This window comes from Phocoena sinus, chromosome 16, assembly GCF_008692025.1.
Source record: "Phocoena sinus isolate mPhoSin1 chromosome 16, mPhoSin1.pri, whole genome shotgun sequence".
In the NCBI taxonomy this organism is placed as follows: domain Eukaryota; kingdom Metazoa; phylum Chordata; class Mammalia; order Artiodactyla; family Phocoenidae; genus Phocoena; species Phocoena sinus.
The window spans coordinates 11,113,649-11,127,517 of record NC_045778.1 but is presented as its reverse complement, the minus strand read 5'-3'; the positions used below and the strand labels follow the sequence as shown (position 1 = coordinate 11,127,517).

The 13,869-nt window shown below is 59.2% G+C and overlaps 1 protein-coding gene across 2 annotated transcripts in view; it reads right to left on the bottom strand.

The window, feature by feature from the left end:
• RET (ret proto-oncogene) overlaps positions 1-13,419 on the bottom strand; it is a 61,374-nt gene extending 47,955 nt beyond the window's left edge. The window contains exon 1 of one of the 2 annotated variants that reach the window (XM_032609329.1): positions 13,162-13,419. In XM_032609329.1, coding sequence (XP_032465220.1) covers positions 13,162-13,228 — 67 coding nt within the window. In that variant the 5' untranslated portion in view covers positions 13,229-13,419. The remainder of the gene's footprint in view (positions 1-13,161) is intronic. The other variant, XM_032609328.1, reaches the window with a different exon arrangement.
• Between the last annotated feature and the right edge of the window lie 450 nt (positions 13,420-13,869).

The following is a 13,869-nucleotide window of genomic DNA, read 5'->3' as shown; positions in this document are numbered from 1 at the left end:
TTGCTGTTGAGTTGTAGTTCTTTATATGTTCTGGATAGTAACCTTTTATCAGACAGCTGATTTGCAAATACTTTCTCCCATTTCACAGGCTGCCTTTTCACTTTGTTGACCGTGTCCTTTGATGTTTTAAATTTTGATGCAATACAATTTATCTATTTTTTCTTTTGCTGCCTGTGCTTTGGTGTCATGTATGTTTTAAAGATGTGCCCACAACTCTTCCTTTAGAACCGAATAAGAACAGAACCAGTAAATTCCTGGCTCCATCTGGCATCCCACCCACGCTGCCCTGGCTGCCTGCCACCAGCCAGGTAAATGCCTGTGCACTGGAGGTTTCTGCTGTGGTTCCTCAATTGGCTCACAGCACCACAGTACCCAGGTACAGGAGAGACCTGAATGGCTGGGGGCTCACCATCCACTGGGAGAGGGCACACACAAGCCTGGCCATGTGGACCCACCCTTAGTGCCAGAGTCCCAGGGGTCCTCCATTTCCAATAGGCACCGACACTGCAGATGCTGGGGCATGCGCTTCCCACTCTACCTGCCTCAGCGCACACAGTGGGCACAGTGCCCAGGGGCCCACACAAATGTTTTAGTTGATGTTAAAGTCAGAAGGAAGAAAAAAATGTAATAATAAGGACTGTGTAACAATAAAGCAGCCTGGATTATATTTGTCTTTATATTAATAGTCATGAAATATAATCCTACTTTTTCATGGGGAAAGGGGCCCACAGAGGTCACAGGGCCTGCCTGAACCCACAGTCAGTAGTCATGACGTGGCCCTGGCCCTGGCTCTCCCCACAGAGAAGGTGGAGCCCAGTCCCAGGCCAGCTGAGTTTGGCTCAGAGCCCTTCCCTCTGCCTGTGTGGCCACACCTCCTCCCCACACGTGCCAAGGTGCCAACCCCAGAAGTCCTGTGTGACCACTCAGTGCACCCTGCCCAACAACTCAGTTTCCTCCTGCCTTTTCTGCACCCAGGGTTCAGAGGGCTCCTGGCCTCCCGCCTGCCCCGGGGCAGCCACCACACACGCCTGTTCCCAGGTGTCTTTCTGAGCCCTTTGCTGGGCTTCCTGTGCCCGATGCCTGCAGGTCCCACTGTGGTACCCTGGCTCCGGACCTCGTGCTCACTCTTCCCAGCCTTGCCCACGACCCCCGGGTACGTGGTCCCCCACCCCGTCTTCTCTCCTGGGCAGGTTCCTGCCCAGCTCAGCCCTCTCCCCGTGTTCCCCCAGCCATGCTGGCCTTTCCCCCCTTCACTCCCAGAGCACCGACCTGATGCTAAAAGAAGCAGAGACTGTAAAGACCCACAGGGCCAGCACTGGGCCTGTCTTGCTCACCACTGCATCCCCACAACCTTGCCTGATGCCTGGCACAGAGGAGGTGTGAAGCGAAGGCCTGGGTGGGCTCTAGTAATTTGACATCCACAGGAAGCTCACCTTTTTAAAAAATAATTAATTAATTAATTAATTTTTGGCTCCACTGGGTCTTTGTTGCTGCTCACGGGCTTTATCTAGTTGCGGCGAGCAGGGGCTACTCTTTGTTGTGGTGTGCGGTCTTCTCACTGCGGTGGCCTCTCTTGTTGCGGAGCATAGGCTCCAGGTGTGTGGGCTTCAGTAGTTGTGGCTCGCGGACTCTAGAGCACCGGCTCAGTAGCTGTGGCCTACGGGCTTAGTTGCTCTGCGGCATGTGGGATCTTCCCGGACCAGGGCTCGAACCCGTGTCCCCTGCATTGGCAGGCGGATGCTCAACCACTGAACCACCAGGGAAGCCCAGACAGCTCACTTTGAGAGCCAGCTGCCTCTGTCCATGGGTCCCTGGCTCAGCTCAGCTGTACTCAGTCACAAGCCAATGTCTCCCTGAGGGGGAAATCTGACAGCTTGTCCCAGTCCTGATGCTGCGAATTGAAGCCTTTGTCTACAAAATCATGAAGAAAACTCTGGCCTCTGCAGGCGCACCCAACAGATGGCCAGCTTAGTGCATACACTGGGTGCTCAGTAAATGCCAGGGCTATCTTCTGCCCTGACGCCCAATGACGACACCAGTCACCACTAGTGCAGCCTTGATTCCAGTCGTAAATTTCTTCTCCCCCAAATGCTGCCAGCAGCCCTCAGTGGGCAGCACGTGCCAGGGTGGCCACAAGTCTGAGTGGCCTTCCTGGTCTGGCCTGGGCACGCAGCAAGGGCCAGCTGCTTGGGCCCACACACAAGGAGGAGCAAGCAGCCATCCTGGCACACATTGGGTGCCCAGGGCTCTCCACGCTCCTGAGAGTTCTGCCTGGTACAGAGCCCGCGCTCCTGCCTGCCTGTCTGGTTTGCGGCTTCGCACACAGCACACCTCTCCTGGCCCTTCCCACCATCATCCCTCCAGCCTGGGCCCTCTCTGTGTGGTCCGTGGTGGGGAGGGCAGGGGACCCCATTCGGGGGTGCAGCGTCTCCCCGGACGCCCGTCTTCCTGGGCCCTGGCTGGACAGGGCGGCCGGTGGCCTGTAAGAGCAGCTGGACGGAGGAGAGACCTGAGGGCCAGCCCGTGCCTCAGAGGCACCACTGACCCTGCACGGACAGGCACCCTCCTCCACACGTGCGAAAAGCTCTGCCATGCACACCTTGCCTGAGCTCTCGCTGTAGACCTCACTCTCCCCATGCAACACTGGGAAACACAATTCACCTCTTGCCCTCAGAGCGGAACCGCAACCAGGCCCGGGTCCCCTGACACCCCACCACGCCATGCACGCAGCCCTCTGCTGAGAGTAGGGAAGGCGTCAGGGCGAGGCTGGAGTTTGGGGGAGTGAGGCGTGCAGCCGAGGTCTGCAGCCCGGCAGCCCGGGTGCCAGCAGCCCAGACTCATCCCCGGCACACAAGCTCCAGCCTTCTGCTCCCAGAGGCCTGGGGCCCAGGCTGCACCCAGCACGCACCCGGGGCCACCACCCACGCTTCCCCACCCGCCCAGGCCAGATGCAGAGGCCTCGCTCAGATGATGGACGCTCCTGCCCAAATGTGATTTCCCAGCTGATGCCGAGTTAATCACCAGCCTCACTGGCAGTTCTTTCCGGCTTCTGTGCAAAGGAAACTGCCAATTAGGTTACAATTAATTTCTTACCCAGGGCAAGGCCTGGCTGGAAAAAGACTGGCCACCCAAGTGGCCTGCTGATGACTGTGTGCGGGTCACCAGGCTCGCTCGGCTCCAGGGCTCTTGTGCCCTGCAGCCCCAGCCAAGGGCGGGTGTGCCAGCCCCGGCTTGGGGGTGACGGGTCAGGACATCCCCGGCCTGGACCCTGGTGCCACTGCTTGGGCAACCATCCCCCCTCACACCCAGCAGGGCACTGCGATTCAGACTTAAATCTGTCACCCCACCTATCTAGAGCTCCTCAGACAGAGGTGGTCCTGCCCATCTCTGCCCCTCCCCCAGCACCCCTCTCGCCCTTATTCAACATTAACCGGTGAGACTTCTAACTTCTTCCCGAGAGGCCCTGTTCTAAGAGCTTCACGCACGTTGTCCCACTTAATCAACACGACATCTGCCAGAGGTAACGACGACAGCCAGAGGTAACAACGACAACTTTGTTTCCTGTCTTACAGAAGGCGAAACCAAGGCAGAGAAAGGCTACTTTGCCCAAGGCCACACAGAGAGTGAGCCAGGACTTAAGCCGAGGGTCCCACCCAGCCCAGTGTACGTGGCCACCAGGCTCCTCTGCTCAGTGACGGCAATGCACACGTGTGCGGAAAAGCCAGGGCACCATGACCTGGGACTCCGGGCCACCCACCCACCTGCTTGCTAACCAGATGGAAAATGCAACCATAAATAACCATCCACAGCCTCCTTCAGCCTCCTCGAAAAGGCAGGAGTCCCTAAAAGCCCCTCATGTAAATTTGCTCTTTCACGTCTCAGTGAAAGAGGGCAAAGGCCCAGGAAGGCATGACCAGGTGGCGCTCAGCCAGCGCCCGCCTGACAGGCACAGACACAGACATGGCTGCTGTGTGCGCGGGCGCCCATGGATGCTGGAAGCCTGACGTGCCCTTGCCCGCTGGACACAGAAGAGAGCCTTGAGGGTCCTTCACTCTGCCCCTGTCAGGTCCTAGTACCACCTTGAGAAGTGGGTCTAGATACAAAGGAGAGATTTCAGTATGACTTGCGGAAGCAGAGAGACAAGGGCAGAGGCAGGCCAGAGCCGTGCTCCTTCACTGCCTTGCTGTATGGCCAGCTCGGCATTCAGCCTCTCTGGGTCTGTTCCCAGCTGTGAACTGGGACAGGAACCCCTCCCTGGAAGCACTGCTGGGACAGAGCACCTGCTGGTAGAAGCCAGAGCCAGTTCTCCTTTCTCCCTCCCTGACTCTTGAATCAGACCTGCCTGGGCCCACAAAGGCTTCCTGCTAACCCCAGTCGAGGCCTTCCCACCCTGTGCTGGGCCCCAGCACTCATGCAGCTTCTGGGTGCAAGCTTCTGGGTGGCGGGCGGACTGCACTGCCTTGGTACGTTCTGCTGTCCCGGGAAAACGGCCTCAAGGGACTGGCAGCATGACATCACACAGCTGCAATTACGGTAATCAACTTACACCAGATCCGCCTGGTTATTTTTAGAGTCTGGACTGAGAGTTTAGCAAGACAGGGCAGCCCTGGGTTCCCCTGCTGCTGAGTCCCACCTCGTCAGGTGGGCAGGATGGGTCACTGGTTCCCAGAACCCCTCCCTTCCTCCCACCCCCTGCGTCCTTCACAGGATGGTCTTTGGGCATTGGCACCTCACATACAAGATGTGACACCACTGCTTCTGGGACACTGGAGCTCAATGTGGCTTTAGGGTCCGGGTCTTCTGAGAATGTCCTCAGGGTCCCAGTGGGGTCATGGTGACTCAGCCCCCACAGAAGGACACTGGAGGAACCCATGTCCTCTTCAAAAGGGACCTCCGGCTCGGACACTGAAATGTCTCTGGACAAAAACTAATCTGCGGGCTTCCCTGGTGGCGCAGTGGTTGGGAGTCCGCCTGCCGATGCAGGGGACACGGGTTCGTGCCCCGGTCTGGGAAGATCCCACATGCCGCGGAGCGGCTGGGCCCGTGAGCCATGGCCGCTGAGCCTGCGCGTCCGGAGCCTGTCCTCCGCAACGGGAGAGGCCACAACAGTGAGAGGCCCGCGTAACGCATAAAAAAAAAAAAAAAAAAAAAAAAAAAAACTAATCTGCAACACTTGGTGGTTATTTGATAGAGCAAACTCAACAACAAAAAGACACACCCACCCAATTAAAACACGGGCAAAGCACCTGAATAGACACTTCTCCAAAGAAGATACAAACGGCCAAGAAGCACACAAAAGATGCTCAACATCACCAATAATTAAGGAAATGCAAATCAAAACCACATGAGATACCACTTTGTACCCAGGAGGAATGCATACAATTTAAAAATATAAATAGAAAATAACAAGGATTGGTGAGGATGTGGTGAAATTGGAACCCTCACATACTGCTGGTGGGATTGTAAAATGTTTCAGTTGTTGTGGAAAACAGTTTGCCAGTTCCTCAAAAAATGAGACTTGGAATTACCATATGACTCAGCAATTCTACTGCAAAGTATACACCTAAGAGAACTGAAAACAGGGACTCAAACAGATATTTGCACATAAATGCTCACAGCAGCACTATTCACAAGAGCCAGAAGGTGTAAACAGCCCAAACGTCCACCAAGAGGTGAGTGAATAAATAAATGTGCTACATGCACGCAATGGGATGTTGCTCAGCCTTAAAAGGAACGAAGCACTGATACGTACTACAACGTGGATGCACCTTGAAACGTCAAACTAAGTAAAAGGAGTCTAACACAAAGGTCAATTTATACTAAATATCCAAAATGGACAAGTCCACAGAGACAGACGCAGAGTGGCAGTTGCCAGGGGCTGGGGTGGGGGGACTAGGCAACACTGCCTAATGGGTATGGGGTTTCCTTTTGGGGGTGATGAAAATGTTCTGGAACTACACAGGGCTGATGCCTATGCAACACTGTGAATGTACTGAATGCCACCGAATTATTCACTTGAGGACAGTTAATTTTATGTTATGTTCTGGGCGCCAGCCTCCCTTGCAGAGAGAAGGACCCTGTGACAGACCAGCCCGTGGACATGGGCAAAGTGCCCCAGGCCCCTCCAGGCCTGGCTCCTCAGGGCTCTGTGCCCCTCCCCGTGCACACGGCCAGGTGTGGAGCGGCTGACAGGGGCAGGGGAGTGGGACACCACGAACAGGAGACAAACGGACTGTGTTGAGACGCTGAGACTGGGGGTTTCTGTCACCCCCCAAGTACACAGTCTCTCCTGTTCACAGATACAGGTGGGTGGGAGGCTGCAGAAGCAAAGATTCCAGAGGGTCCACAGCGGAGACTTTACAAGGCTCTGTGGAGTCACGTGTGTGGTCCTGCTGGATGAGTCTCCTACAGAGACCACCTGCAGGTGCCCGTCTGACAAGGCTCAACCTCTCCCAGTGGCAAAGCTAGTGCTCACAGAGCTAAGTGCGTGTTAACCCTGCTTCCACAGGCAAGGAGGCAGCGGGTGCTGCGCCCACTTCATGGCTAAGTGGCGGCTGGAACAGAGCCCTGCTTCTCAACGCCATCCTTTCTCCTTCCCAGAAAGAAGAGAACAGACAGCAGTGGATGACCCACAGGCAATGCTGGAAGGGCAGGATAGGGGAGCAGGCAGCAGCTGCCCCCAGCTTCTGGGTCTCCCACCACTTCACTTTGTCTGTGTCTTTGGCTGTTTCAGAGGCAGGAAAGTTTGAGTAAGAAACTGAGTAAACTCCTTCCCTCCACTCGGACTCCCACCATCGCTCTGTGTGCCCTCAGGTCACCCCCCATTCACCCCGCTCTCAGGTCCTGGCACACAGAGTACACATCTTCCCAAGCATTTTCCAGGCTGTTAGTTAAAGTTTAGGAACTTACATTGTTCCTTTTCCCCTTTTTGTTAAGAGTGAGAACCCTCGGAATTTTCTGGCAATCCCATAGCCACATGGGAGGGGGGGACTGCAACCAGTTTTGACATCCACTGTCTTGCCAGGGGCTTTCTGATTGTTTTAGCAGCAGAACCCTTTCTCCAATCAGAGCGCAGGTCAGGGCCAGTGCTCAGGGCAGAGCTCAGAGCTTTGCCTCCCTCTCCCGGCCACCCTGCCCCTCAGGCACTTCTCTGGAGCCCAGGGCCCTGCGGAACCTAGACAGTAGCAGCCCATGTCAGAAGAGCGAAGTCTTAAGACTGCGATAAGGTGCGACCCGAATCTGGGAGGGGGGCTGGGGCCCCCACGGGCATCTCCCCTGAGCAGGTCCCAGAACTGGTCCCTGCCTGCCAGAGCCCACCAGGCATCGCTGATGTCATGGAGAGCCTGCACCAGCTGGACCACCAGGTGGGCACACACCTGTGCAGGTGCACAGGTGACCTTTCTGCAGAGGTGCCCTGGCTGCTACACTCTGTGGAGCCACTCACAAGGCGAAAGCAAACAGAGCTGTTTGCTCGGGCCTGGCCACCTGCTCTCCTTGAGGGCCCAGGTGGCGCCTGAACTGCCCCCCCCCCCCAAGGTCCCATTGGCGTCAATGCGCCCACAACCATGCTTTCTTGGGGGTGACAGCTCCAGTGGGGGAGGAGCTAAGGGAACAGTGGCACCTTGCTGCTGCTCTCACCGCCCCCCACCTTGCCCAGTGGACAGCTCAGAGGGCCACTGGCTTTACATCCCCAGCCTCAGGGACAGAAGCGGGTCCCAGGGGCTCCCACAATTACATAGCTGTGAGGCCAGAGCTTGATGAAGCCCAGGCGTCACCTGGCCCCAGAGCTCAGGGAAGGTGGACTGTGGGAGGACCAGGCAGGGGGAGGAGGGCAGGACGAGGGTCCCGTCCACAGGGGCTCCCAGGTGTCCTGGAGCTGCAGCCCGAAGAGGGCCCCATCCTCTAAGGTCCTCTGAGATGCGATGGAGCCCTGTCTCAGGAGTTACAGCCTCCCCTGAACCCCTAAACACGCCGCAATTCTCTGCTGCTCTGAGGCAGGGAGAGGACAGCCATGTGGGTTCTGGAGGCCTGAGCCTTCCCACCCCTTCAAGCCCCCCAGGAGCGCCCTCCCCAGGCCACCCAGGTCACGGCCCTCAGAGGGACATCCTGGGCCTGGTCTCTCTGAGCCATACCAATGCCCCAGCCTTCCAGGGGTTAAGGACCCCCACCCAGAAAGCGTGGAAGATGGGCCCTTGAAAACCCAGGGGAGGCAAATGGTGGGGGGGGGCAAAAGATGACCCCCGCTGCCATCACACCCCTGTGGCCCAGGGCCAGGAGGGCCACTTCCCTGCCTGGCTGCCCACCATCCCCTCCCACCCTAACCCTCAGCCGGCCTCCTGCCGTGTACCTCAGTCTGAAATCACACCCATATATTTGAGATAAGTGGCTACTTAGGGCCTCCTTTACTGCCCATCTCTCCCTACAGGGAGACAGCTCTGAGGTCAAAGGGACCTTCCGTTGTCTCCCGGAGTGCACCCCTAGCCCCGGAGAAGCTCCCCAGGCGGCAGGTGGTCCCTCGGGGAGTGTTTGTGGGTCCATCACTGTTACTGTTACTGTTGAGTTACTCAGAAAAACAACTGCAGAAATGAGAAGGAAGAAGAAAAAAACGAGGAGAAGGAAGAAAAAACGAGAAGGAGGAGAGGACACGGGGGCTTGAGCCTGAACACTGCACCCACACAAGGAAGCGTCCCCTCCTACACCCACGGGAAGGGGGAGGGGTTCCACAGCCGAAATGCAGACACTTCTGTAGGACAGAAGGCATCACTACTGTTTGGGGGGGCACTTCTCCAGCTCTGCCTTTTTCCCAGTTCGGCACTTTCTTCTCCCAGTCTGTCCTGGAGCCCCGGGCAGGAGGGCCCTTTCTTGGACAAGGAGACACAGCTGTACCCATGTGCCCTGAAGTCCAGCCTCTCCTCAGCACAGTACCGTCTGTCGGGTTCTGGGTCCCCAGGCAGAGGGTGGGTGCAGGGGCCACACACCCAGCCTACACCACCAGCACAGAGGCCTCTCCTCCTGCCACACCAGAGGACACACGCCCCTCCCCTGAGGCTGGCTATGACCAGACCCCAGCTGGTGGCAGTTCCCAGACCTGCAGGACTCCCAGACATCAGCTAAAGCAGCGGTCCCACCTGAGCATCAGCCAGACCCAGAGGGGCTCCTGATTCAGGTGCTGAAGCACAGTGGCACACTTCCCTCCCAGACCTGGGCCAGGCTGTCCCCAGGGCCCCTGGAGCCCCGAGCAGGAGGGTCACCAGTGGGCGAGTGGGCTCAGGGCCACCTTCCTCTCCCAGGACCTCTCCTGGTCCCCACCGCCACTGGCCCAGAGAAGGCGCCCAGAGGACCCGAGCGGGGAGACACAAAGTCCTCTCCATGGATTCAAGTTCACAGGCTGTGGGAGCCTCAGTTTCCTTACCTGTGAAATGGGAAAATAAGGCTACATCCCTCAGGGTTTCGGGAGGATACAGTGAGCTAGCAGACAGGCAGTGCTCAGGACGGGACCGGCAGGCCATGAGCCCCCTGGGGGTGGCTACTGCTGGCATCAGCCTTATCCAGTGAAGACCAGGGGATGCAGGAGTCCTCCCTCAAGTCACAGAGGCGGGAAGGCCTCAGGGGAAGCAGCAGCTTCCTGGCCCTCCCTTCCCCTTGGCACCCCATGTCCAGTTTAAGAGATACCATAATTTTAAATGAGTTTTCTCCTCCCCTGGCTGAAAGGCCATTAGCTCCCCATTAGGTGAATGCATCCCATTTTCTTCTCACCACCAAGGAAACAGTGATTTACTTAGCTGTCCCTAAAGCAGTTCTGCAGAATAAAGGCAATTTTGCAGGGGTCTCAATAAACTTCCCCATTTGCTTTCTGCTCACAGACCCCACCCTGAGGAGCCCACCAGCTGACCCAGCCCCTTGGTCCCTGAGTAGGCTGGACTCTGCTAGGGCCCAGGACAGCCAGTGTGGGCCACAGGCAGCTCCCAGAGGCCAGAGTGGCTTAGTGGGCTGGGGCGGAAGAGAGAGAAGGCTGGGCCCAGGCAAGCCTGGTGGAGCAGGACAGTACTCATCTCTGGCCAAAGAGGGAAGGGGCTGAAAGGGAGAGAAAGAAGTGAGCAGAGCAGCCCTCCTGGCTGAGGGGCTGCTCTGGCACCTGCCGGTCCAGGCAAAAGCGGCAAACCCAGGTCCAACAGCAGAGGGGTGGGCCCAGCAGCCTGGAGAGGGGGCTGCTAAGTCGTGGCCAACTTTCCTTTCTTCAGTACCTGGGAGTGAGAGGCCCAGAGGGTGTGCACGCAGAGAGGCAGGTCTTTCCTTGTGGCTAGAGGTGCTGAGCAAAAAGGGACCCAAGAAGCCAGGCTGGAAAGATGAGCGATGTGAGGCCTGGTGAGGAGCAGCTGGAGGTCAGGGAGATGGTGATGGGTGACGGGTCAGCCTGAGACATTCAGGGGGATCCCCAGAAGCTGGGGCTCAGTTTCTTCATCCATGCCACGGGGATGCCTGTACCTGCGCTGGAGCAGCAAAAGGCCAGAAACTTCTAAGAACAACTTTTAGATGGAAGTTCTTTAGCTCTGGTTCCAGGATGCCCAGGGTTGATGGGCTGTGCTCCTGAGTATGAGCAGGGAGGGGCAGGTGTCCCTGTGGGGGGACACATGTGGGGGGTCCCAGTGTGTGTCAGTGGCAGAGAGAGGGGCTGGGTTCCCTGGGGAAGGGTGGAGTGGGAAGGGCCAAGCCACGCTGCGTGAGTGTGTGTGTGTCCACAGCCCTCATAATCACATATCCTTGAGAAAGGGCAGGAGTGTGTCTTAGTGATGACCAAGAGTGAATGTGAGGGTGTGAGCGTGGATTCAAGGGTGTGTGTGGAGGGGGGGAGGGCCGTGCGTGCACTCACACGGATACCAGCGTGTGGGTGAGGAGTCCTGTCTTGCTCTGGGAGTCTGTGTCTGGGTTGGCACCTTTTTCTGAAGGTGTGTGCATTCACACACAATGAGAGTGTGTACACGAGGAGGGGGGCACACCGTGAGGGTCTGTTTATGCCCCAGGACCTTGCTCTGAGCATCCCTAGGCCCTCGAGCCCACCCCTACCAGCCCTGGGGCAGTGCTTCCCTTCCCCGGCCGCTGCCTCTTCATCTGGTTGCCTCCCTACCCCCTTCTCGTCAGTCCCCCAGCACAGAAAGGCTTTCCTCCTCTGGAGACCCGGCCCATCCCCCAGGCAACAGGCCTGGCCACAGGAGGGCTGCGTCCACGAGAGGGCGCCCCGGGGCCGAGCTGCTCCCAGCCTGGTCGAGTCTGGGTGGGAGCAGCGGCCCTGCTCACTGGTGGCGGTCTGCAGCAGCTCACTGAGAGCCAGGCTCAACAGCTCCAGCACTGCTACTCCGGGTAGAGGGTGCCCGCAGGCCTCTCCACGGGCCCGTTGTCTCCTCTTGGGTATCGCGGGGCCACCTCTCAACCCCCAGTGCCACCAATCGTGGTTTCTTGCTCATCCCATGGGAGGGTGGGTGAGGCAGGGGACTTGCTTTCCCTGGATTGGAGAGCCTTTCTCTGACCACCCAACTCCATGCGTCCAGGCTGTGGAGAAGCCACCTGCATTCCCACCAAGTGGCACCGGCTGCCCTCGCACCCCTACCCCCCAACTCCAGCCCCCCACGGCCTCAGCTGGGACCCCTGGCTAAGCGTGGGACAGGCATAGGAAATCCTCCACAAGCTTCTGAGGCTGCCCAGCATGCCCTGGCTTCAGGCTCACTCCTGATCACCCGCCCACAACTACAAAGTTGCAACCCCGAGTTACCAGAGGTCTTCTAAACACCTTGTGTTTACTTCTGCCCTGCCTGCAGCCTCCTCCTGCCTGTTTTCCCCTCACAGCACTGGACCCCCAGACTCCCCATGCTTTCCCCCATCCTTCCCCAGGTCAAAGAAAGGGTTTCTCCCCTGCCTTCCCTATGATGGGCTGGGGGTCCGTTCTAGCTTCAGTATCTGCCTCTTGGGCTCAAGATGCAGTCACACAAATGAAGCCTTGGGCAGGCCTGGGAACCCAGAGTCTGTGCGGGACCCAGGGCCAGACGCAGGGGACCACCACCTCTTCTGTTCCCAAAGGCCACAGGGAGAGAAAGCCCTTTGTAAGCAGAGGGGGAGGGTGGCCGGAGCTCCTCTCTCAGAGGGAAACTTGGTGCATACTGAGTACTGAAGAAGAGGAAGTCAAGGACAGTTCGAGGGAAACTAAAATTCGTGGTGTGTGGGCAGGGGGGGCGGGCAAAGATTCGACAGCCTTGGGGTTCACTCATCCCGTCAGGGTTTTGGGGGTGGAGGCAGTGACCAGCCTTTGCAAGGCCACATCTAATCCTCCCAGCACCGATGTTGGCGGCACACAGCCCTACTCCACTGCAGGATGGTCAAAAGCGCTTGGTACAGGTCGGCCCAGAGCCGTCAAATGGTCCCAAAGGCCGCACCTTCAGGTGTCCCCGCCTGGCATCAGCGCGGGACTCGGAAGCCGCGCGTGGGAGTGGAGCCACGGCGGGCCCTCAGCCGGCTGCGCTGGGCCAGTCCGAGCGGGCCCTCGAGGGCAGCCTCCCTAGAAACCACAGCCTTTTGGAATTTTTAAGGATTAGAGCGGCAAAAACGCACAAGGGAAAAGCAACCATTTTTCAAAACAGTAGATCCCCTCCGCATCCCGCGGCTAGCCAGGGTATCAGAGCTGGAGGAAGAATGCACCGACCTGTAGAGCGACAAGGAAACGAGAACGGAGCAATCTTTGACAGAAACACAACTCCTCCCCGCCTAAGTCGCAGACTTTCTAGGGCTACCTCACCCGCCCTCCCCCACCTGCACCGAAACGGCTACAAGCTTCGTTCGGTTCGCTCCAAGACGCTGCTGTGGTGCGAGGCGCCACCAGGCTGGGGAGCGCGGCTGCGACAAGGGCCCTGGGCACTGACCCCGGCCACCCGGCCCGCGTGCCGCTCCGACCCGAGTCCGGCTCCAGCCCGAGACCCGCCCAGTGCGCGGGGCCCGAGGCGCCCTGCCCACCACACCACCCCGCTCGCAGCCGAGCCCGGGCGGCCGGCAACTGCGCAGCCCGCTGCCCGCCGCAAACAGAAAGGCGTTTCCGAATGCGTCCACTCAGCCGCTCGGCGCGCGGTGCCAACTTCGCCTCGGCCGCTGCGGGCACCAGTCCCCGGCAGGACTCACCTTCGCCGAGCAGCGGCAGCAGCAGCAGCAACCGCAGCCCCACGGTGCCGGCCGTCGCCTTCTCCATCGCCGGTGCACGCTGGGGCCGCGGCGAGAGGGACGGTGGCTTGGGCTGGGGGTCTCGGCGGCGGGGTGCGGCGCTCAGCCGGGCTGCCCCATGCCCTGCCGGGACGCGGCGGACGAGACGAACACTACGGGCGCAAAGCGTCGGGGCGCGGGCTCCACGGTACTCTCCGCAGCTGCGCGCCGGGCTCCGGTCGCGGGGCCTGAGGCGAGGCGGGGCGGGGCGGGGCGGTGAGGGGGCGGGGCGGGCGGGGCGGGCGGGGCCCGGGTGCGGGCGGGGTGCGGGAGTAAGGGCGGGGCACTGGGTACCCGCCCAGGCGATGCCTGGTGCGGTTCCCACGGGGCGCGGTTTAGGAGACCAGTGCCGGACGCGGGGTGCGGGCCGGGCGGGGCGCGAGTAGGGGCGAGGTGCGGGACCCGGGGTACCGGCCCGCCAGCCGCAGCCCCAATCCGCGCACCTCCGCACGCACAGCCACTCTGCCTCACTCTATGCGCCCGCTCTCAGTCTGTGCGCTTCGACCTTCCCCGCCGCCCAGAGAGGGCAGGGAAACCACGGGAATGCGGGGGGTGCGACCGAGTGGACTTGGAGACTAGGCAGGCGCCCCGCCTCCAGGCTCCGGGCGCGGTGCGCATCTTCAGCCATTT